This window comes from Nicotiana tabacum, chromosome 22, assembly GCF_000715075.1.
Source record: "Nicotiana tabacum cultivar K326 chromosome 22, ASM71507v2, whole genome shotgun sequence".
NCBI lineage: Eukaryota > Viridiplantae > Streptophyta > Magnoliopsida > Solanales > Solanaceae > Nicotiana > Nicotiana tabacum.
Genome location: NC_134101.1, coordinates 61,954,323 through 61,976,199, shown reverse-complemented (window position 1 = coordinate 61,976,199; position 21,877 = coordinate 61,954,323). Strand labels below are relative to the sequence as shown.

Here is a 21,877-nt window from a genome sequence, read left to right as displayed (position 1 = left end):
AAAAAAATAATTTAAGAAGGACCCCTTATATATATTTGCTAACAAATGGATCCTATAAAACCACTTTATACTGATCATTGCCATTTTTTTAATACCTCACTCCTAACTAACGGGTTGTAGCAGGTGTAAAAAATGACAAACTGTGTCTTCGTTTTTTGAGTAGAAAAACAAATTCTCAAATAAAAGCTATGTTTAGAGGCTGACCTTTATTAATTATTACCATGAATCTGATAATTCAAAAGGTTGATATATATGAAAAAGTTAGTTGTGAAAATGATAATGTAGTGCACTTACCCGGAAAAAAACAGGATTCCCTTGTGAAAACCTTAATACCAGTTTGAACAGTCAGGCCATTGGATTATTAATTAAGGAGCTATTTATTTTTTCTTGATTCCAAAATTATTTCCCTAACTAAAACGCTAAATAATGAATGCAATATTTTTGAAAATCTAAAATACCTTATTTACCACCAAGAAATTAAAGAAGGCTAATATAGTAAATAATAAAAGCCGTCTGAATACACAGTACAATTCAACGGCGTCCAATAAACATAGACACAACAAGGAAAACTCCAAAGAGAAAATCAAAGCAACAGAGGTTGAAATTTGAATATCTTAAAAATCTCCACTTGGGAGTGGCTCATGGGAGTGGTTGATGAAGATGAGTTCATAGACAACACCAGCAATCCCACCACCAACAAGGGGCCCAGCCCAGTAGACCCATTGGTGGGTCCAGGTCCAGCTAACCAAAGCAGGACCAAATGAGACAGCAGGGTTCATTGAAGCTCCAGTAAAGGCCCCACCAGCTAAAATGTTGGCACCAACAATAAAACCAATGGCAATTGGTGCAATTACTCCCAAGTCTCCCTTCTTTGGGTCAATAGCAGTGGCATACACAGTGTAAACAAGTCCAAAAGTCATCACTATTTCAAAGACAAAAGCATTCCATACTGATACACCAGCTGACAATGCAAATGCTCCTGTGCTCTGCATTATTATTTAACCATCACAATTGTTAGTATTCACTCTCAGAATTAATGAAAATTAAAAAGGATTTTAAGTTTTGTATACAGAATATTTATGCCATCAGATTAAGGTACCTATATGAACAAGTTATAATCTATAAACATGGAACATTTGATATAACATGTTAAAATAATGCAAATCTTTTTTACTCTGACAGTGTAATAAAGGAATATGATTGGAATATTCTTTCACTATAAGTAGAAGAAAGTAATAATGCCACCTAACGGATGAATATTGTTAGGTACTAAATTGGCTCTCATAAATATTGAATAAATGTGTATTATATTGCTTTAGATATAATTACCATCATATCACTATCTTACATAATGGGAAGACAAAATATGTCGCTCTCAAACGAGATATAAAAAGATTTCTAGCTAATCCGTGAGTTCCAAATTTATGTTTTATAAAATATGTAAAAACCCTTGATGGCACTATTATTGTCCTAAATAAGCATTTTTTACACTCTAATCAGAGATGTCACCCTCGCACAACAAACAATTATATGAACCATCTCAACGATAATGACATATATTGACACCAGCCAATAGTTCAACTTTTATCAATAATAATAATAAACGATAATTTCTATGGTATAAAAATTATCATAAATGACCTTAGAGCATTCATTCAACTTTCACTCGCCATCTTCGCTTTCATGGGTCAAATTAACAAGGGAGTGACATAAGATTTGATATTTAATGGCTAATGAACCTCGTGGTAATGGAAATTTCCTAAAAATCAAGAAAAAATCTCCTAATACTGTCTATTATAGAGTCAGCAGACCACATACCTAGCTAGTATATATTTTGTAATTTTTGGTTTAGAAACTAGGCAAAAATTTCCATGTCCTCATATATTTCATGGTAAAAATGAAGTACTCCATATAGTAATTCAGGATAATTTTCAAAAAGGGCATAACATTTCCTCACATGGCTGAAAACAAAAAAGTCTATACCATTTTCCTTTTACTACTTATCAGAAAGGAAAAACTGTACGTGAACTTCCAGAAGAGTTGCAAAAGCTCGTGATTTCTCTCTCATACACCCACCATATATTCATTATCCACTCAAGAGAAGAAATTGAATAAATAATTATTTATTGCATCCCAGATACTTCAAAAGGTAAATGACTATAATCTGCCTTTATAGCTCAAAATTGTAAAAGTTAGGTATAAGACTACGAGTTAACTTATATTTTTTTCCTCCCTTTTTTCTTTTTTTATAAGAAAAAAGCTAAATGTAAAAAAGTCAAAGATTAAGACGCCTACTACTAAAGCGATAGAATAGGAAGTTAGAACTGTTAACATCATGTCATAAAGGCTATAGCGTGATAAAATTAAATACAGGCTAATTAGTCAACAAATTAAGTTTGTTATACTCCCTCCCTCCGATCCAGTGATTTTTCGTTTTACTCAAAGGGTAACTTTGAATAAAAAACTTTAATTCTTTCTTTGATATTTGAAAAAATTAAATATTATGCACCACACAAAAAAGACTAACAAATCATTAAAGTGGACCGGAGAAATATATGCTTACCATGCCACCAGTGGCAAATTCAAGGAGGAAGCAAGCAACAGTGGATCCAAGCAACTGTGCAATAATGTAGAGAATCCCACGAAACAAAGTGATGTTTCCACCAACGAAAGCACCGAAGGTAACGGCGGGATTAACGTGGCCGCCGGAGATGTTAGCACCGACGGAGACAGCCACGAAAAGCCCGAAGGCATGCGCTATAGAGGCAGAGATTAGGCCGGAGGGAGTAGCGGTACCGTCAACTGATAGCTTGTTGAAAGCCATGCCAGAACCCTGACCTGCGAACACGAAGATCAGGGTACAGATGAACTCCGCTAAGGCCGCCTTGAGCGTCCCTGGTTGGCGGAGTTCCTCATGGCTTCCAACAGCAATTTGGTGGATCGGCATGGCCGGAAAAACAGGATCTGGAGATAGAGAAAATGAAAATTTTCTAGTGTTACAAAGTCACTAAAGGCAAAGGGAGTGATGAAAATAGGGAAAGTTTGCATGGATTTATATTGGGAAATTGGCAAATTGCATGGGGTGTTATTAACCGGCCATAGCAGGTAGCCGGTTACTATTTGGACCATATATTAATAAGATTCAAATTCAAATGAAAAATTGTGGGCGAGTGGTCCTGTAGAGGTCGAGAGGCCTGCATTGACAGCTAAGAATTCACCTCCAATTTGCTGTGGTGATGACACGTGGACAAGACGACAAGTAGCCACGTAATAGGGCTCTGTTTGATAATGACATAAAAGAGTGAGAGTGTCCCCCTTGTTATTGCTTTCGGTCGGAGGCAATCATGCACCATGGAATGATCTGGAACTAGGGTTCTTAATCTTTCTTTCTTATTTTAATTCTGTCATTAAATAATTAATTTGTTTTTAAATGGCAATTATTGCTCACTAACTTTTGTGATGGAATAATCGTCAAATTCCTAAGTTTTTAGCAGACGCTTTTGAGACACGTGTATAACTGTAAATGATTACATTAGAACTTCTAAATATAAATTGAAAAGAAATTAAGAAAAGAGGGAGCAGCATCGGCTGGAAGTTAATTTTAAGAAAATTCAAATTAATAGAAAGAAATGACAAAAAAGTAGAGATATGATATCTTTTGATGTATTAATGAAGGCAATGGCTGCACCGTAGGGTTTGATATTTAAATAAAAGTTTGACGAGGAATTTCGGATAAATGTGTGCCGACCTATTCTGTTAGCCTAAGAAATTATGAATCTGAAAAACGTGGTCATTATTTTTCGCTGTAGGAAGATAAAGAATACATCATTATTGTTCCTTTATTGAGATATATAATAACAATTAATCTCTTTGAAACTAAGCTGTGATTTTAAAAAAAATATCCATTATTTAGATGGCGTCAACCTGTTGTCACGATTTGAATGAATTGAGCTTGTCAGTAAGACTATAATATTTTACGCTAATATATAAAATAAGATTTGTTCACTAGCTCTATTATATAGCCGGTCAAATTCAATCGAATTTACTGTTTACTTTTTTTAGTCAATATATATAGATTATATATTAATTATATATAATTATATACATATTATACATCCACCAACGAATTTAAGTTTAAGCGCTTAGGTAAACGGCTATTTAAGTTAATTCTTCTTTTATTTTCTGCGAAGTTGATCGAATGACACACCTTAATTTAAGTTGTATACTTAGTATTAGTCAATTGCTTTAATGTAACTTATAGATTTATAAAGGCAGAATTCGTAGTTTACCCATCAACATTGTAGCAAAATCTCTGTTACACACCTCTTCTTCACGGGAAATCTTTTACACACTCAACATTTCACTACTTTTGACCAGATAGCACTTGCGTGTTTACACACACAAAAAAGTACGTGAAACCCGTAAAAAATCCCATTGTTTGTCTCCCTTCCCCACAGGAACCCCTCCCCTCCATATGGTCTTCTTTCTCGGACCACCCTCTCACATCTTCTTCCCCAAATAGAATTTTTTTAAGAACATAAAATTTTAGATCTAAAATTGTGCGATTTTTGTTGGTTTATTGTCTAAATGTTGTGAAAACCATTTATTTGTGATAGATTTAAAAGTTTTAACAATAGTATTGAAGGTTTGGTAAAAATATCTAGAATCCACCCTTGTTGGGGTATCGAAAAAATCTTGTAAATTCAATTGGGTTTTGTTGATTATTGGGTTGTTGAACTCAATTTGTTGCTCGATTATTTTCGGCTAGTTGTTTAGATAGTGTGGTTGAATTTTGGTGTTGTTGGAAACTTTCTCACAAACAACTATGGTGGCACCTAGGGGTGTACAAAGGAACACCCCTAGAGGCAGCAACAATGGTGCTTAAGATAGAAAATGGAAAGATGAAGAAGGTGGATTTTAATTGTAATTTCTAAAATGATTTTTTTCCTTTTTAAGGTCAATGACACGTGTCACGACCTTATTAGGGCGTGACTTTCACGTTATTTGAAAAATTGGTCAAGCACAAAAGTGGTGTATCTTAGACACACTTCTGAAAGGTTGAGTGTCTAAAAAGTTTTCCGTAAATGAGAGGTGTGTACAAGGGATTTCGCTGCAAGGTCGATGGGTAAATTATGTATTTTGGCCAAGTATATATTATAAATACTTATTTTGTTATAAAATATATACGTCATCTCTCAAAATTAAACAAAATAATTGATTAGTGACTTGATGAAAAGATTCCATCTCAGTTGGCCGTGGTAGTAACAAGTAAATTTTAGAGGATATGCTCTTTGGAAAAGCAAATAATTCTCTAGAGAATTCCTCCCAAGAAGTATGGCGGCGCTCGGATTTGCTGTTGGTTAAGATTTTTAAAATAATTTTCAGTAATGTCGTTATTTGGATTAGTTTTGTGATTTCGAGAAGATGGGGCACGAGAAATCCAAAGAAAGACTAATGCATTACAATTCTCGTTTTTACTTACTCCCAGCGTCTCATATTAGTCATGATGTAGTAAAAATAATTGTTTACTTGTTATTTTAGAAGTTTAAAATAAATTTAATTATTTTTTTATTTTTTTATATTTAGTAATAATTATCCTTAAAAATTACAAACACCTTAATTATGGATAACTTTGTTCAAATACCAATGAAGAAAGATTAAATATTAAGACATGAATAAGGGTAAAGTAGTTAAAATTTTATCCTAATTAAATTTTTTTATGGGTCGTGTACAAGAGAATAATGACATATAATATGAGACGGAGGGAATACTAAGGGTGTGTTTGGTATAACAGAAAATGTTTTCCGTAGAAAATATTTTCTTGGAAAACAAGTAGTAATCTTATTATTTTTCGGTGTTTAGTACGCAAATTAAGAAAAATAACTTCTCAAAAGTATTCATAAATAATTTAGATACAATAAATATGAAGTCATAAACTTTCGAACCAACAACCTTTTGAACCCACAAATTTCATAAACTTCCGAACCGCGAAATTTCGCACCCATAAACTTTATAATTTCTAAACTCGTAAACTTCCAAATACATAAACTTTCGAACTCATAATTTTGGAACTTGTAAAATTTCAAATCTGTAAACCGAAAGATGAAAAAACTAAAACTGAAAATATATAAAAAAAATATTTTTTTTCGGGAGGGGGGAGGGGGGGGGGGAGGCGGGGGTTGCAGAAAAACAAAAAAAATAGAAATTTGAAACTATATAAAAAAAAGTTTAAAAAAAAAATGCGCGGGGGTGGGGGCAGTGGGGTGGGGGTGGGGGAGGGGGGAGGAGGTGGGTGATGTAGAAAAAAAATAGTAATTTGAAAATTACAAAAAAAAAACTTTTTTTTGTGCGGGGTGGGGGTGGGGGCAGTGGGTGGGGTGGGGATGGGTGGTGCAGAAAAACGAAAAAATAAAAATTTGAAAGAAAAAAAGCCTTTTTGGAGAGAGGAGGTGGGGTGGGTAGGCATGGGGTGGAGTTAGATGGGTGGGTGAGAGTGGGAAGGTTGAAAGAGTTTTGGAAAATATTTTTCTCTTGATAAGGAAAATATTTTCGTGCAATTGGAGAAAAATGAGTTCATAAGAAAAATATTTTTCAAAACATTTAAGTCAACTAAATAGAAAAATTGAAAAACTTCATGCCAAACACACCCTAAATTTGGCTCTATTTCTCTTGAAATTGATTCCCAAAGATAAACGTTCAATGAGTAACATGCATATATCCTACCTACACGCATTGTTGTCTTTCAAGTTATAGACCACATATCATCATTCCAATCATTTTCTCTTTTACTCACTTCAAAAACTTAAATTCCCTACTTTCCTTTTTAAAGCCAATAACCCAAAGCCCCTGAGGCCAAAATTCGTTTTCTTTTTTCGAAAAGGAAAAACAATTCCAATTTGGAACAGCAGGTGCGTTCATTTATTGATAACAATTGAAGAGTACAAATGAATATATAACCACGGTTCTCCATAGTGTGTGAAATAACTTAGAGCGAAACTTTTTGGATATACTATAATTTATGTCGAAAGTTGAGTTACACAAAAAGCCGAATCTACATATACTGTAGAAAAAGCTCCTAAACCAACATACTGTTATATATTTGCTAGTAGGTACATAACTAGTCTCCGCCAATCATCGATTCCTCTTGTACGTACGGTGGAACATAGACGTAGAGGCCCTCCCCTAAGACAACGATAAGTATATCGTAAAGAACACTTTATGGACACAAAACAACTTTTCCCCCAACTTTACTGTTTTTATTTTTTTGGTATAACCATTTTGTATCCGATATCTAGTGAATAAATTCAGATTTGTACCGCGTAAGACCTATTAAAGGTGAAAGAGTCAGGGATTTCTCCATTTCGGGAACTCGAATTTGAGATCTCTGGATAAAGGATGGAGAGATCTTATCCATCCTTCCAGATCTCTTGATGATCATTTTATAATTTTTCTAATTCTCAATTGTCGAAAATGTTAAAAAAAAAAAATTGCTTGTAAAGGTTCATGCACGCATAATCATCCCTTAAATGATTTGGCAATTGAACAAGGCATACTTCAATTCATTCAAAAAGCCGAAACTTACTTAAATGAAAAGTGAACAACCCATACTACTCGAAATAACTCTAACGAGTTAACGAAGGAAAAATACATGATGTCCCAAAGAAGTGGACAAGTCATGCAAAATATAGTATCATATAAGAGTTCCGATTTAGGGCCAATTCCACTCTGTCATTGAAATGTAGTGTTCGAATTTTCATTATTATCCTCCTCTCTTCTTCCTTCTCTTCCCACGACCCACCTAAATTTTCTTTTTAAACAGAGAGAAGTTAATAAAAAAAGTTATGGAAATCAGACCTTTATTATTGGGACAGGGCATACCCTACATGATCCAATATTAATGGAAAGTGGAGTATAAGGGCAGCCTGGCTGATTACTATTGCTATTGGTGACAGCCATAAAAATGGGAATGGCAGATAGCTATTGGTACCCATTCCTCACATGGCATGTTAGGTTGAGTTAAACTACATTTTGTACTGCGTAAACACTAACCCGCTCAATTTTTACACCAAATTACATAAGTTACAATTATTAAGATGACATGTATGTTCTTTAACTAAAGTTAAAGTGATAACTGTAAAAGCACATGCCATTTATTCATTAAGTTGGTATAACTTAAAAACTCACTTTTTTTTTCTCCTGAGCGCACATATCCAAGTCAAAATTTACGGTGCAAGCAATAATTCCAGTTGCAGCATTATCACTTTGTAAAACAATTTGATTATACGCTATGCACGACTGTTATAAGTTTCCAGCTGTTAACATGCCTCTACATATTACAATCAGAAGGCATAACAGCATTGTTCAATTTATAATGTTATCAAAACAACCTGAGAACTAGCTCTTACTAGTGGGTCACAGTCTCTGAATCTTAATGCACAAGTGCAACACCTTCTAGTTGTTAAAATTAGCTCCAGCAGTGACTCAGGTATCTATAAATGCACCTCATACCACTATTTTTTTTTCCCTTACTAACGCTTAAAACAGCGGTAGGGCTTCAAGGATACAAAGATCTCTACTTGTTAGAGATCCATTCTTCAAAGAATTCCAAGAAGGGTTCTGTACTCCTTCCCCTTGCTTACTATAGCTGAACCCAACGCAAAATCCCAGATCATTGGATGCCACTACGATGATCCCGGTATTTCAACTGCAAAAGAAATTAAAAGGAGAACATTACTAATTATACCGATTTCCTACTTAATATATAGGATAGTGGGTTTAACTTTAAAGTATGCACGGTAAAGAAAGAAGGCTTTTACAATGTCAAAGGCAAGTACAGAGTCAACTACAGTATCACATTCCCCATAAAGCTGAAAAAAGCAAACCACAACAACCGGCACGATGATTATTAGCATCTTAGTTTAGTAGTTAACTTTAGAATTGTCTAAATTTACTTCCGCATACCACTGCCAATTATATGACTTACCCTATTAACAAAGGGTTTTGCTAACATTACTACATGAAGGTAGTATGTTAGCATGATACCCATTTTCTAATTTCCTAAAATGTCCCTAATAGCAAATTAGCAGCACATGAAAAAAATGGGTTTTCTGTCTTTTCAGATCTAGCCTTTTCCTCCCCCACCCCACCTAGTGCCCGATAGAGAAGAACTCCAAGTTTGTTTCACTGTGAATTCTTTATGAATTTCCACCCGTTTTCTTAATTAAACGCCTTCTACTGTAAATTATGTTCTTAAGATGAACTCATCCCGTCATTAGCGTTTTCTGAGACGGAAAAATGAAGTTGTAAGTGATGAATTAAGAAGATCTTTTTGGTGGATAAGCCACGTTCATGGCTTATTTCATTTCTTTTTCCAGAAAATCCAAATAAGAGCATAGATAAGAACATAAACAACAAAGTCGTCGGAGGGTGAAGATGACTCTGTCTCAATTTGAGTTCTAATTGATATGGGTGTAATTTGTTTTTCTATGTCTCAATATATTTATTCTTTGGGAGTGGGATTCTGAAAACTTTAATAGTTGAGACCTGTTGAGAAAGCAACAACTAGCAATGAAAAGAGCTTTGGTTAAGTTGAATTTGGGAGTCAAAAAAAAAGGTAATAATCTGAGAGAATGAAAAGAAAGGAGGACAACTGAAAGAGAGAGGGAATGAGAATTGGACATTGATTTTTGGTAAAATGACAAAAGAGCCCCTAACATTAACACATTGTTTATAAGGGACATTTTAATATATTAGAAAATGTGTAGTATGTTAGCAAGAACCATTAACAAATTACGCTTCCATTGCTAACCAAGTGACAGCAAATATATTTTCTTTTGCAAGTTGCCATAATAGAGGTCCTTAATTTCTGACGGGTAATGCCGACACAGCTATTGCAGAACATACCTACACAAGAAGAAACCTAAAATATTTCTTCATTTATGTAATGTTATTATTATCAATTTGTCCATTACTTGGAAAGTGAGTTCAGATTGCATTTCTAATGCGCGGTTCCACACCTTGGAAGGTTTCTATTTTAGGAGGGATTCAAGAAGATATCCAGAGACTAAAACTATGCGATACTTCAGAAAATGGAAGACTTGTAAACTTGCAGCGCAAAGTTGTAAAGAGGAATTTATCAAATAAACAAAGTTCTTAAGAGAATGCACCCGGCCAAATAAAAGGCCTTGTGGATGATTTTTGCTCTTAGATCAGGTCAGATTGCTCACTAGAGGTGCTGGGATCTGTTTAAGAATGATTAATGGAGGTATTTTGTTCACTTTTAAGCATATTGAATTCAGTGTTGACAAGACCACAGCTTCATTCCTATCGAGAAAAATGCACCTGATCTTTCTTAGACCTTTGCCCATTTAAACCCAGAATCACAGTTGAGATGGATTTGCCCAAAGGACTTGCCAGAGTTGGCGTGAGTTTTGCAAATTGAATTCCTGGAAATAACACCAGTATTTAATTAAGTATTAATCATGTGCTGATTGGTTGTTATGTTTAGTCACATTATTAATTATCAGGCATGTAAATTACAAGAAAAGTCCTTTATATTACTACTACATCCATCCCAATTTGTTTGACACCATTACTATTCAGGAGTCCATCCCAATTTGTTTCATTGACCACAGTTTTCTAAAACATTTGCTTCCCTCATTCCAGTTTAAGTGACTCTACTTCCTTTTTAATATGTTCCAAAAATAATGACCTCTTTCTAAATTTGGAAATAATTAACTTAAACTTCCACATTTTACCCTTAAGCTTTTGTAACCACAAAAATATTATGACATGTTTAACCACAAGTTTCAAAAGTCTTATAGCCACACAGATATTATGACATATTTAAGACCACAAGTTTTAAAAGTCTTTCTTTCTGTCTTAAACTCCATGCCTAGTCACATAAATTGAAACGGAGGGAACATTAGATAACAGCACATGGATTAGCCATACCTACGTGAGAGCATATAAATGACAAAAATCCTTTATACTACTCCATCCATCCAATTTGGTTGGCACCACATTCTGGACTCACATACTTGTTACGACTACAATTTTGTTAACATTTATCAGATATTTTCAGCTATATAAGGTTGTGATCTGCATTACTTGTGTAAAATCTAAATATGTAAATGTTATTTCAAAAAGTTTAAGAAATGAATGTCCAAATTTACATTAAAAATTAGATGGGTTGACCCTAGAACTTTGAATACCACTATTCTTTTCGGGATGGAAGAACTATACTTATTTAGTCAACCATCTTTTACTTATTCTCTCTCATTTTTTTCTAAAATATAATTTTCATGCTTAAAATATGAATGCAATGTTTATTTATCCCTTGCCTCCTTTTGATTATAAAAGGAGTGAAGTCGTTGTACTTGTAAATATTTCGATACTACATTGGTGATTTGCAAATATACTTTTATCTTACTGCTCAGAAAATAATATTTTACTATATTTATTTTAATTTCCCTCTCAATAGTATTCTTAATATGAGAACTAAAAATTGATAATTAATTGCAATACGATAATCATTTCAATCACATGATACCAAAACTAAATGTTAATTGGATAAAGATTAACAAACCAAGGGTATTATTGGAAACAAATCTTTATCCAGTTTACAATCCAATACATGTTTGAACTATTATTGTATATATCATAATGTTATTCGTTCAAATATGGCAAACTCTACCGGCTTGTATATCGTGGATTATGAGTCCAGTGTGGAGAATTATAGCAGACTTAGTGTTGCTTTGGATGTGATGCATGAATGTTTTGAACCTGTCAAAGAACCTCACACTAGGAGAGATATTGTAGAAGATGTTATCTTTAGTAGATGGTAAGATTCAGATTTTCAAGATGAGCAGTCTGGTCTTCTGATGTATCTATTCAGCACAATCTTAGTGGTCTACTTTTAATTTTAATCCTTTCTTTTACCAATCAAAAAAAGAAAACATCTACCCACAACTCATATACTAACCTATAAGTTTGCACATCTGATCTCACAGATGCAGTTGGGTAAATACATTACTTCTTTTTTCTGATAAGTAATGTCTTGTCCAACACTGTTACTTATTTAACCCAAAACTATATCTCAAGCCAATGTGTTGAATTGTTGCATACAGACCATTTTGGGATAAACACAGCCAAACGATTTGGTACTTCCTAGCAGGAGTCTTCTTATCACAAGACTCCGGTCCAAAATACTTGATCCCATGATTTATAACACTTAACAAAAATCAATGCAACATCATAACCCTAACTAGCAATTCTCCAACTATAATTCGCAAGCTGAAACTTATAAGTCGCTAGAATTTCATATTGCACTACTTTGATGCACAATTTTAAAGAATGAAGAAATGCATACCAAAAAGTTCCAAAGCGCCTGCCGCTGATGATGAACCAGCCATCACCAGGTCTGCCGAGCGATAGCATAATAAACCCACCTAAGCAGAAAAAAGACACGATATGGTGTAATATGAATTAGCTTCCACAGGTATTTCCATGATAAAGATAAGAGCAATCAGCCGCAGAGCATCACCTAAGTGGAGGAAACTTTCTCTTCTCTTCCCATGTACTTGGGCAATTGCATTTCTCAGCTATCACAACGAATAAATAACTTATCCTGCATGCATCTAACAACAAAAAGAAACAAAAGAAAATACTAAGTCTAGCATAGTTGCAAAGCTTTAAACAACTTCATGTAGGTGGTGTGTCCAGAAACGGAGGACCAGGAAATTTTCCATTAGCCAGTCCACTACGCCCCAACCAGAGTATGTATGGGGATTATGAGAGTATGGGCACGTACAAGGCAGGAATATGCATTTGAATCCTCACTTACATCCAACAAGAAATACTGACACATAAGTGTCGCATAAATAAAAAGATTCACAACCAAAAAGAACATGTGTATATAACCTTCCGCAGTATTAGTGTTTTCAGTAACATTTAAACCTTTTCTTTTTGTAGAACAAGTATGAAGTCTTTGTTATTGTGCCTCTGGAGTGTAAGCCTTACAGAGATTTGAAAAATGTAAATCACATAAACCAAGGATGAAAGAGCTGAAACCCAGTATCATCGCTCCTCCTTATAATATTTTTAAAAGCTGCTGCAAAAGATGTTTTTTTTTCATCCTTGTCCTTCTATGACTGCAATCATTAAATGTCATCCTATAAAAGCAAAGCTGAAAGCCTGAAACAGGGTTCTGATTTTAAGAACATGCTAGATCAAATGCTTACCTGACGGCAGAGAACTGTGTCCAGGAAGCACAGTTCAAAATGCTTAATAAAATTAACTCAGCACCAGCTAGATTAGAGTTCATCCATTTGACTATGTAAATAGTTCCTCATGATTGCTGTCCTTGGATACAAGCTGCAATGTTGTGCCTTTCGTTATCCAGGCAGTGAGTTGAGGCTGCTGTTCAAAAGGCATAAGAGGATGGAGGTTTCCATTTTCCAGCTGTACACCATAAACAAAAGGTAGTCGAAGTGACAGAAAACTCTCTGGGGGTAAAATTACTCGACATCCAAGACAGAACTGCAACTTCTTTTTACGGTCTGGCATAGATGGAGGGAGACATGACTCCTACAAAGTTAAAATAGAAAAGAAACTCAGCAATTGAGAGAATGGGATCCAGTGAGCCAACAATGGCAACTACATTGAAATAAAAGAGGAGTTATAAACCTTTTCAGCCTTCTTGTAATCTCTATTTAGCTGAGTTGTTGAAGATATAATAAAGTCATAAAAGTGTGTTGTCTCTAACAACTTAAGCTTTTAGATGAGGTGTCACACAATTCAACATAGTATCAGAGCAAGCGGAGGTCTCGAGACTCACCACTACCTATTATCAGAAAAAATATCAACATATCTGGCCCATGAAAGAGAATCAAGCCCGCGCTTGAGGAGCGTGTTAAAGATATAAATAATTAATAAGTTTAAGTTTAGATGAGGTGGTCAGATAATTCAACAATGAGATCCAGATCCTAGCATTGCTGATAAGCATCTCAACGACCTATTCCATCAGTGAAATAATCAGGAAGCTTACTCCATTCTTTGGCAGCGTAAAAGAAGAATGCAAAGCCTGTTGCTGCTTATTACACTGGCAAGTTCATTTTTCTGGAAAAATCTGTTTTCCATTGTTCTATTAGTGTAATACATGTTTATTTTATCTGTAAAGTAATTCCAGTGTAAAGCAACATGTTCTCTAACGGGATAGCAGTTACAGATTCACAAAGAGGTCAGATGCTTTTTGATAAACAACAGAGGTCAGATGTTCTTTCACGGAATGCAGCATAAATTAATTTTTCACCTTTAATATTAGTATTAAGATTCTATGTCACCTAACAAATACTTCTCTTCTGCATTATCAATTTCCGAATTTAACCAATTGATCGATAAGCTACACTTGAATCCCATGTCAATAGGGGTCATTTTTATAGATCATTAACTTACTGTAATTGACTTGCAAAAAGATTACTGTAAGAGATCATTTGGTTCACAGCCTAGTTGTGCCTGATTTATAATGTACGAATTGTTATGCGGTTAATAATAATACATGAATTATACACAGATTGTGACATCAATCTTCAAGTTTGTCTAAAGAAAAATAACCGCAACATAAGAGACAACAAATAAGTGAAAGGACTTTTATTTACTAAAACAAGCCACCATTTTGGGTACTTTTTTCTATTTTGGGTGCTCTTACCCAGTATCACTAATACATATATTCTTATTCAACACTTCATCCAACATAAATACATACGTCAAGGAAATGGTACCAAACATTGTACATCCCACATAAATACATAAATACATATGTCAAAGGTTAATTGAGTAATGCAAAATGCCGAGATCAAAAACAATCAGGGCTTCATATAATTAGGTGGACAAGGATAAGTTAGTTCGATGTTGGAAATGGTAAATTAAACCCAAAAGTTCCCGTAAGTTACCTCAAACTGTATGACTGGGTTTGCTGCTAAAATGACAGGAAAGTGAGGTGTAACCTGCATGACAAAGAGCATACTCATTACAACTAGCAAACAAAGTGAATTTCTCATGTATATATGTATACATATATGAACCAACAGGACATGAAACATACAGAAAATTGCAGTTCAGTTTTAAAGGTGTAACCATCAAAATCATTTATTTTTTAAACTTTTAGAAATATGGGAAGGAACCATACAAGTTGAAATGCAGAAGATGGACCAATTTCTAAGATCTGTTATTTACAAGTAACCCACTTCTTCAGTTACCAACAGTTTTGATGCACTAGCTAACATGTCACAGTCACACTCACTGTATTTCACATGAAATAGGTCCTCTAAACAGAGAATATTAATAAATATCCAACAAGAAAACGGAAGAACAAGTAACTTGTAGCTGCAGTTCTCCCGTCTCCAACCTGTACATGATAATTCTCAAAAAAAGAGGTCATTCTCTCCTGGCTTACCAGACTTGGGTTGAATAGAGAAGACCAAAAGATCTCAAATATATCTATCTTTCTGTAAAACTTTCTCATACGCAGCCCATTGGCCATGAATAAGACTGCTGATATGTCCATGAAATTGGTGAAAATGAGAGAATGCTTTTCCAAAACTGGGAAAGAACCTTCGCCTAAAATGTAACGAAATGTAAATTTCAAGAGCTTCCCCATTAGAGGTTAGAAGATACAATTACACACAAAAAACCTATTCGTGTGCATAAGAATTTTTCAGAATAACTTTGATAGAGAGGTTCAATAGTTTTGCTTCTCTCGTGCTCCTGCACGATCTTACTACTTGGCAGTTGAATTCTATGATTCTGAGTTTTATAATGAACTGGTAGCATCATTGCTCTTTTTTACCAAGCTCTGCAATAAACAAAGGTTAGGAAAACTTTTTGTTACATTTAAGTTGGTTTGAACATGGAGACACAACAAAGGAGATCAATTCGTATTAGCTGACATCTGAAAGTATATGTTTACATTGTGAGGTGTCTTAACGGAGAATCCACTCATAATTGGTTTAGACACAAAAAAACATGAAACAATATCACCTAAGCCTGTTCATTTGATTAGTAGAAACAATGAATCAGATAAGCACTTGAAATAAAATCACATAAAGAGGGATTCTTCTTTAGGAGGCCATAAAGATTCAGGAAAATTGAGGAAAATAACCAATATCAGAAGTAAGACTCCCACCAGAAAGATCCTCTGGAGCTGTGAAATGGTTCCTGCAAATCTCACATCTGCTTGATCATTCTTACTCTTCAAATCCATACAATGTGGGCAGTTCATGTATATGGGCAAACTTCTATCTAACAAGGAGGTAGCATAGCCAGAGTCATCGAGATTTAGAGATTGAAGACCAGTTGCAAGATCTTCCCCTGATGCAGCATGTACTGGATGCCTGGAAAGTTGAGCTGGCCCTTCTATATTTGAATTTCCGTCATCTAACCCCTCATTTGACTTTTCCAGATTCCGAACCTTCCTAGAGGAAGTAGGAACGATTTCATTTGCCAGTCGGCGGCCTTTGCCATGGCCACCATTCTTACCCCCTCTAGAGGGACCTACCCCCTTATGATCGATATTTTCCAAAGATGAAGAGACGGCAGATTCTACAGGCAACACATAAGGAGAACCAAGTTTGTTGAGATGGTCCGCAGTTAATATAAAGCGGTGCCCACGGGGGCACTCATGCTCAAATCCAATGTAAACTGTTGCGTGCTTAGAAGAGGTAATTGGTCTGATCTTCTCAATTCTATTGATCTTCATTGAATCCAAATGTGTACCTATCTGGAAAATTTGATTACCTTTAGTGACATCGTTAGAAACAGTAATACTATCATTCTTAACTTCATGAATATCAGGAATTACAGCAACTTTTTCCGATACTGGTTCATCACTAATCTCATTAACCTTCTCTCTTTCCCCATCTCTCGCACTTTTTTGCTTAATACTCCTATCTGGATTTGACATAATTTGTTTATTTGATTGTAGGGGAGGAAATCCTGAATTTGCAGCAGTCGAACCAGCTACCACCTCAGAAAAAGCTTTTCTCATATTAAAGTTGGAAACTCCTTTACCAAAATTATTTACTTTATCATCCGTTTTGACATTTCCTGCAGAGGACTTCTTTTGGATTTGATATCCATTTTGTACACTCAAAGCACCAGCATTCTCTATGCCTGCATCTTTGTTAGGCCCATCCCTGGCATTGCTATTAAACGTATTCATATTTGCTTGCTGTGAATTGCTTGATAGTAGCCCATTTTCACGTTTTGGCTTCTCAAGAAGGATGGTCCACCTTAGAAGAAACTTTTGGGTAGAACTGAAGCCACTCTGTATCAAACCTTTAGATGGCTGGTAGTATCTTGCATTCCCAACTCGAATTAAACTCCAAGACAGGGGCTGAATGGGCCCACCTGTATCACTTCCTGGGGGTAACTGAATTGTGGGAAGAAGCTTGTCGCAATCCATCGAATGATTGAAAGTAACATTAGCTGTTTCAAAATCAAAAGGATCTGGTCGCAGGAGTCTTGAACGACCACATGCACATGCATGGAGGAAGACGTGCCCACTGGAATGTGGCTTAATGTCATCACTTGAACATAAACCAGCAGTTTCTACATCATGCCTTTGGTGCATGCATGGTTTTCCCGTGAGACTAACAGCATCACATAGTTGCCTGCCAGAAGTCCAGATGGATGTGCACTCATCTTCCAGTTTCTGCAAGTAAAACCGTACAGCAGGTCCCTTTACCATTGAATTGAAGGCATGCAGAGCCCTCTCCAAATGAGCCTTATGTTGAGAAGTTGGGTAGCACGGAGGCAACTCATTTAGATAAGTCGCCTTAGCTACTGGAAGGGCCTTTTGGCACCATAAAGTAGAAAACCTAGTATTTACCCCTCTACCACTCTCCAAATAAGACATTGCAATCTCAAGTGGATCTGAAATTTTTGAGGCATTTCCTTCAACAGGTGGTGAAACGGAATTTCTTTGTCGCAGCTTTCTCTTACTAATTTCAGTCCCATCCACAATGGCATGTTTTGCTGAAAGGATTGCTTGCAGAATAAGCTGACTAGAAGATAACCATTTCTCTAAATGTGGAAGTTCAGGAGAAGTAAATGTCTTTCCGGAAGCAGCAGAAGCAGCTGCTGCTGCTGCTGCAGCAACAGCAACCATGCCAACACCAGAAGCTGGACCACTGTTGGTACTGGAAACCACACCCCCTCTTCCTCTTACTATATCAGCCTGCCTGCAGATGAACTCCTTGACGGAAAGTATGTCTTCTCTATTTGCACTCTGGCTATGACTTTCAAGCAGAAGAGAATTTGAGGTTGCTTTCCCGTTCAGAACATCTTCCACAAGGCCGGTGGCAAATTCAAGGGATTCACCTCTCTTATTAGATGTTATATCTAAAAGTGCAACAGCCTTTGATGCATCAAAGGAAAACAGAGGTGCAGAATTTGACACACCCCCACTTCTTGAACCCGTATGACCAGTTTCAGAACCAGACAGTGTCCGGCATTTTTTAATGGAGAAACGAATCTGTGCCTCCAGAGAAGACTGCAATTTCTTCCTGAACCCACCTTCAGATTTACTCACAGGACGTGCAAGCACAACCACAGAACCAGAACCTTTTGGAGCCAAGCTTGGCCGAGCCGAGGTACCAGCACTAGATGATTGATTCGCTGAGGAAATATCAGCTGGCTCCTCAAAACTAGAACTAGGATAATCATCAGCAAAATCGTCAAGAAAAGCAAAAAGTGTAACTGGAGTACATAACCCGGGTAATAAAGAGGTATATGAACCTAAACCTGACATCAGAGTAATTGCTGAATTATTTCGGTTGAAAATGCCACGGCTTTTGATAGGAGAAGGATTGTTAGATGATCTTCCAGATGCACCTCTACGTGATGGAGATGCAAAAGGTGAGCCAGATCCAGAGGGTGACAGAGATCGTGACTTCACAAATGGAGTCAATGCTTGTTTAGCTGCTTGCAAGATGCGAAATTTCTTCAGCATCTGGGTGTCAAAGCGTGACCCTTCTTGAATAAAAACAACAACATGACAAACCTGCATAGCTAAGCATGGTTGAGTAGCACTCTATGATTAACAAGGTCAAGTATGAAATATGAAACAGAAGCTTATATGGTTCACTCCACCTCCCAAGCCCCTACCCAGGAGCCCAACAGTGACCCTCCCTCCCACTTTGCTACCTGACTAAAATCCCCAGCCCTAAGGTTGGAGGTGGAGGATCTTTACTAGTAGATCCCTTCCTTGACACATAAGAATATGATTAGCACTACTAATAAACAAAATCTGGAAAAGACCTTTAGGCACATGGTAAGAAGAAGAACTGGACTGTAAGTCTCAAACTCAATTCTCACCCTTCAGTAAAGAAGATGGCAACTCAAACTGAACACTAAGCAACAATCAGTACATGCTCATTGATGCATGAGAAAGAAAAGATTCGTTGGAAATGATACAAAACTCTTCTACACATACTTTTTCTATACAACTGCGAAACCAAAATTTTGCCCAATAACAAGAAGCAAGCTTTCCTGAGTAAACTAAAACAAGTAAAAATCAGATAACTGAATTGGTTTAATGAAATAAACATCTACGACTAACCTAAACTACATCAATCAAATACCTCTACTTTTCCAGTAGCTACATCAAAAAAATATGTGCTTAAACGCTTCCTGCAATGAACAAACAACCTCATCTTGTGCCTACTTTTTTAATCGCTTCCTCTTTTCCAAATGAATGAAACAGGTCCATATGTAATGGAATAGGTATTGATGATTTTTTATTTTGATAACCGTGGTGTCCGGGCCAGCTTGCGCGCAACTCGACTAATTCCACGGGATACCTGCTATATCCCACCAACAATAGGTACCAGGTAACTTTGTCAACTAAGGTTTGGATACATGGGAAGAAATCATCTAGGGTTTTTGCCTCCTTTGGAATTTGGTATTGATGATTTATTCACCCGACCTCAGCTAATTTGAGAAAGATAACAATGAACCCTTACAATATTGCAAAACTCATTTTTTAAGTAATGCGTGCCCATGTTTCTAATTCCTGTTTTCTACTTACACATATTTCAAAAGCTTCATTAATCTCTATTCTCTAATGTACAACCAAAACACTTATCAATAATAACAAATCTAAGATAACAAGGAATAAAGAAAACGCTTTGACCACATAAATTTCATGCACTGATTAATAATTTATCAGAAAAAAAGAACTTACAGAGAACATAAAGAGCATAGCTTGGAGATCACCAAATTCGTGGTCTTCCAAAATTGAATCAAATCCCAATTTAGACTCCATATTTTTGCCTTCCATCATCATAGGGCATCGAGTTGAAGAGAATTGCAAGTACAAAATCCCCTTTTCCTCATCATGATAATAGCTTATATTCCTATACTCAAACCAACTCTTCGTGTCTTCAGTAACAGCAAATTCCGGTTTTTCAACAAAAACCGGCCTATCTAAACCCCCCGAGCCAAACACATTAAAGTCGATAATCCGGTTCATCAAATAAGCCACGTCATCATGGCGTTTCCCGATGAAACCAACCACAACGACGCCGTTTTGAGGGATGAGTGGAGCGGACGAGGTGGGTGTTGCATCTGATGGAGGTGGGTGGGGAGGAGGGGGTGGAACTTGGGGGTGGGTAGGTGGATTTGGAGGTCGAATTAGGACTCGCATGGATTGAGGATTTGATAATTTTGAGGAGTCCATTGAAACCGACAGCGGGAAGAATCAAGTGTGTACTTGGTGTACAACTTCAACAGTATCGTCCATTAGATGAAGCAGAAACAACTCTACATGGCGGTCGGCGGTCGGCGGCGGCGCGTGAGAATACCTGTTGAAAATTTGCCGTCAAATCTATGGCGTTGAAACGTAGAAGACGAGACAGTACGATACGATGTGAAGCTAGTCAGAGCTTGAATTATTGGACTGGGCTGAGGTTAAGGCCAATAATGGCTACAAAATTCATAGTCCAACAAGGCAAGCCTTATGTCCAAAAGCTTTTTGGGCAGCCCGATAAGAGTGCAAGTAGTAGGTAGTAATCTTTACACAATAACCGGTCATATTCATTGTTTACCTTTTCTAGCCATATATATTGATTATACACGATTATACACATATAATATATAAATTAATCATATATTATATCTCTACCGGATATTTAAAATTTAAGCGGTTAGGTTGCCGGCTATTTGAGTTAATTCTTCTAGTAGGTAATCGCATCCGATAGCCCTCTTTTTATCTATCTTGGAACTGAATGAACTGATAATCATTAGATCACGATCTAAAGAGCCTTTTTGAGCAAACTGAAAATCTGAAAAATGTTAGGCCCAAGAATTATATTTGTACAACTTTTTAGAAAAGGGACAAAATCTAAATAGTGGTCTAACAAAAGGATATTTGCATAAATCAACCTTGTTTGGAAAAGCAAAATCTGATGACAGTTGAAACGGCAAACTTAACCTACCTTAAATTTTGAAGGGGCTAATCAATTATTTACTATTTTAATGTCTATTTCACTTCTATTCCATGCAATATATACATGTTTAAAATAGGACGAAGGAAATATTCAATTTACATAATTACTGAAGTTGTATGATAAGCTAAAATAAGTATTCGGTTGCCTCCTTTTGTGAGTAAGAAAACCTCATTTTGATACTTATCACTTGTTAAGACGGTGAGATAAGTGAGGAGAGCCAAGAAAATATTGTAGAGTCATCCGCTAGAAGTAAAAGATTTGTTTGCTTGAGAAAAGGAAACATGGCCCAATTTGCTCTTCTTTCATTTTGATTTTAGAAACTTCACAATGATAAAGAGCAAGCTTTGAGCAAAACTGATCATGCAAGGGAA

The 21,877-nt window shown here is 36.0% G+C and overlaps 2 protein-coding genes across 4 annotated transcripts; both read right to left on the bottom strand.

Moving 5' to 3' along the window:
* Positions 1–614: 614 nt before the first annotated feature.
* Positions 615–2,947, bottom strand: LOC107775705 (probable aquaporin TIP1-1). Its single transcript, NM_001325202.1, is given in 2 exon segments — positions 615–986; positions 2,564–2,947. Coding segments are annotated over 2 exon segments (756 nt in total).
* Positions 2,948–8,261: 5,314 nt separating this feature from the next.
* LOC107775706 (uncharacterized) lies at positions 8,262–21,081 on the bottom strand. 3 transcript variants are annotated; one of them, XM_075243500.1, is made up of 7 exons: positions 20,243–21,081; positions 16,184–19,060; positions 14,952–15,005; positions 13,242–13,587; positions 12,545–12,638; positions 12,371–12,449; positions 8,262–8,704 (listed from the first exon to the last, which is right to left on the bottom strand). In XM_075243500.1, the coding sequence occupies exons 1-4, from the start codon at positions 20,735–20,737 to the stop codon at positions 13,333–13,335; spliced, it is 3,681 nt and encodes a 1,226-aa protein (XP_075099601.1). In that variant the 5' UTR covers positions 20,738–21,081; the 3' UTR covers positions 8,262–8,704; positions 12,371–12,449; positions 12,545–12,638; positions 13,242–13,332. The 3 variants fall into 3 exon arrangements, with proteins under 3 accessions (XP_075099601.1, XP_075099603.1, XP_075099602.1); XM_075243502.1 differs by having other exon boundaries at positions 16,184–19,068; positions 20,243–20,975; XM_075243501.1 differs by lacking the exons at positions 8,262–8,704; positions 12,371–12,449; positions 12,545–12,638 and adding an exon at positions 12,645–13,151.
* Between the last annotated feature and the right edge of the window lie 796 nt (positions 21,082–21,877).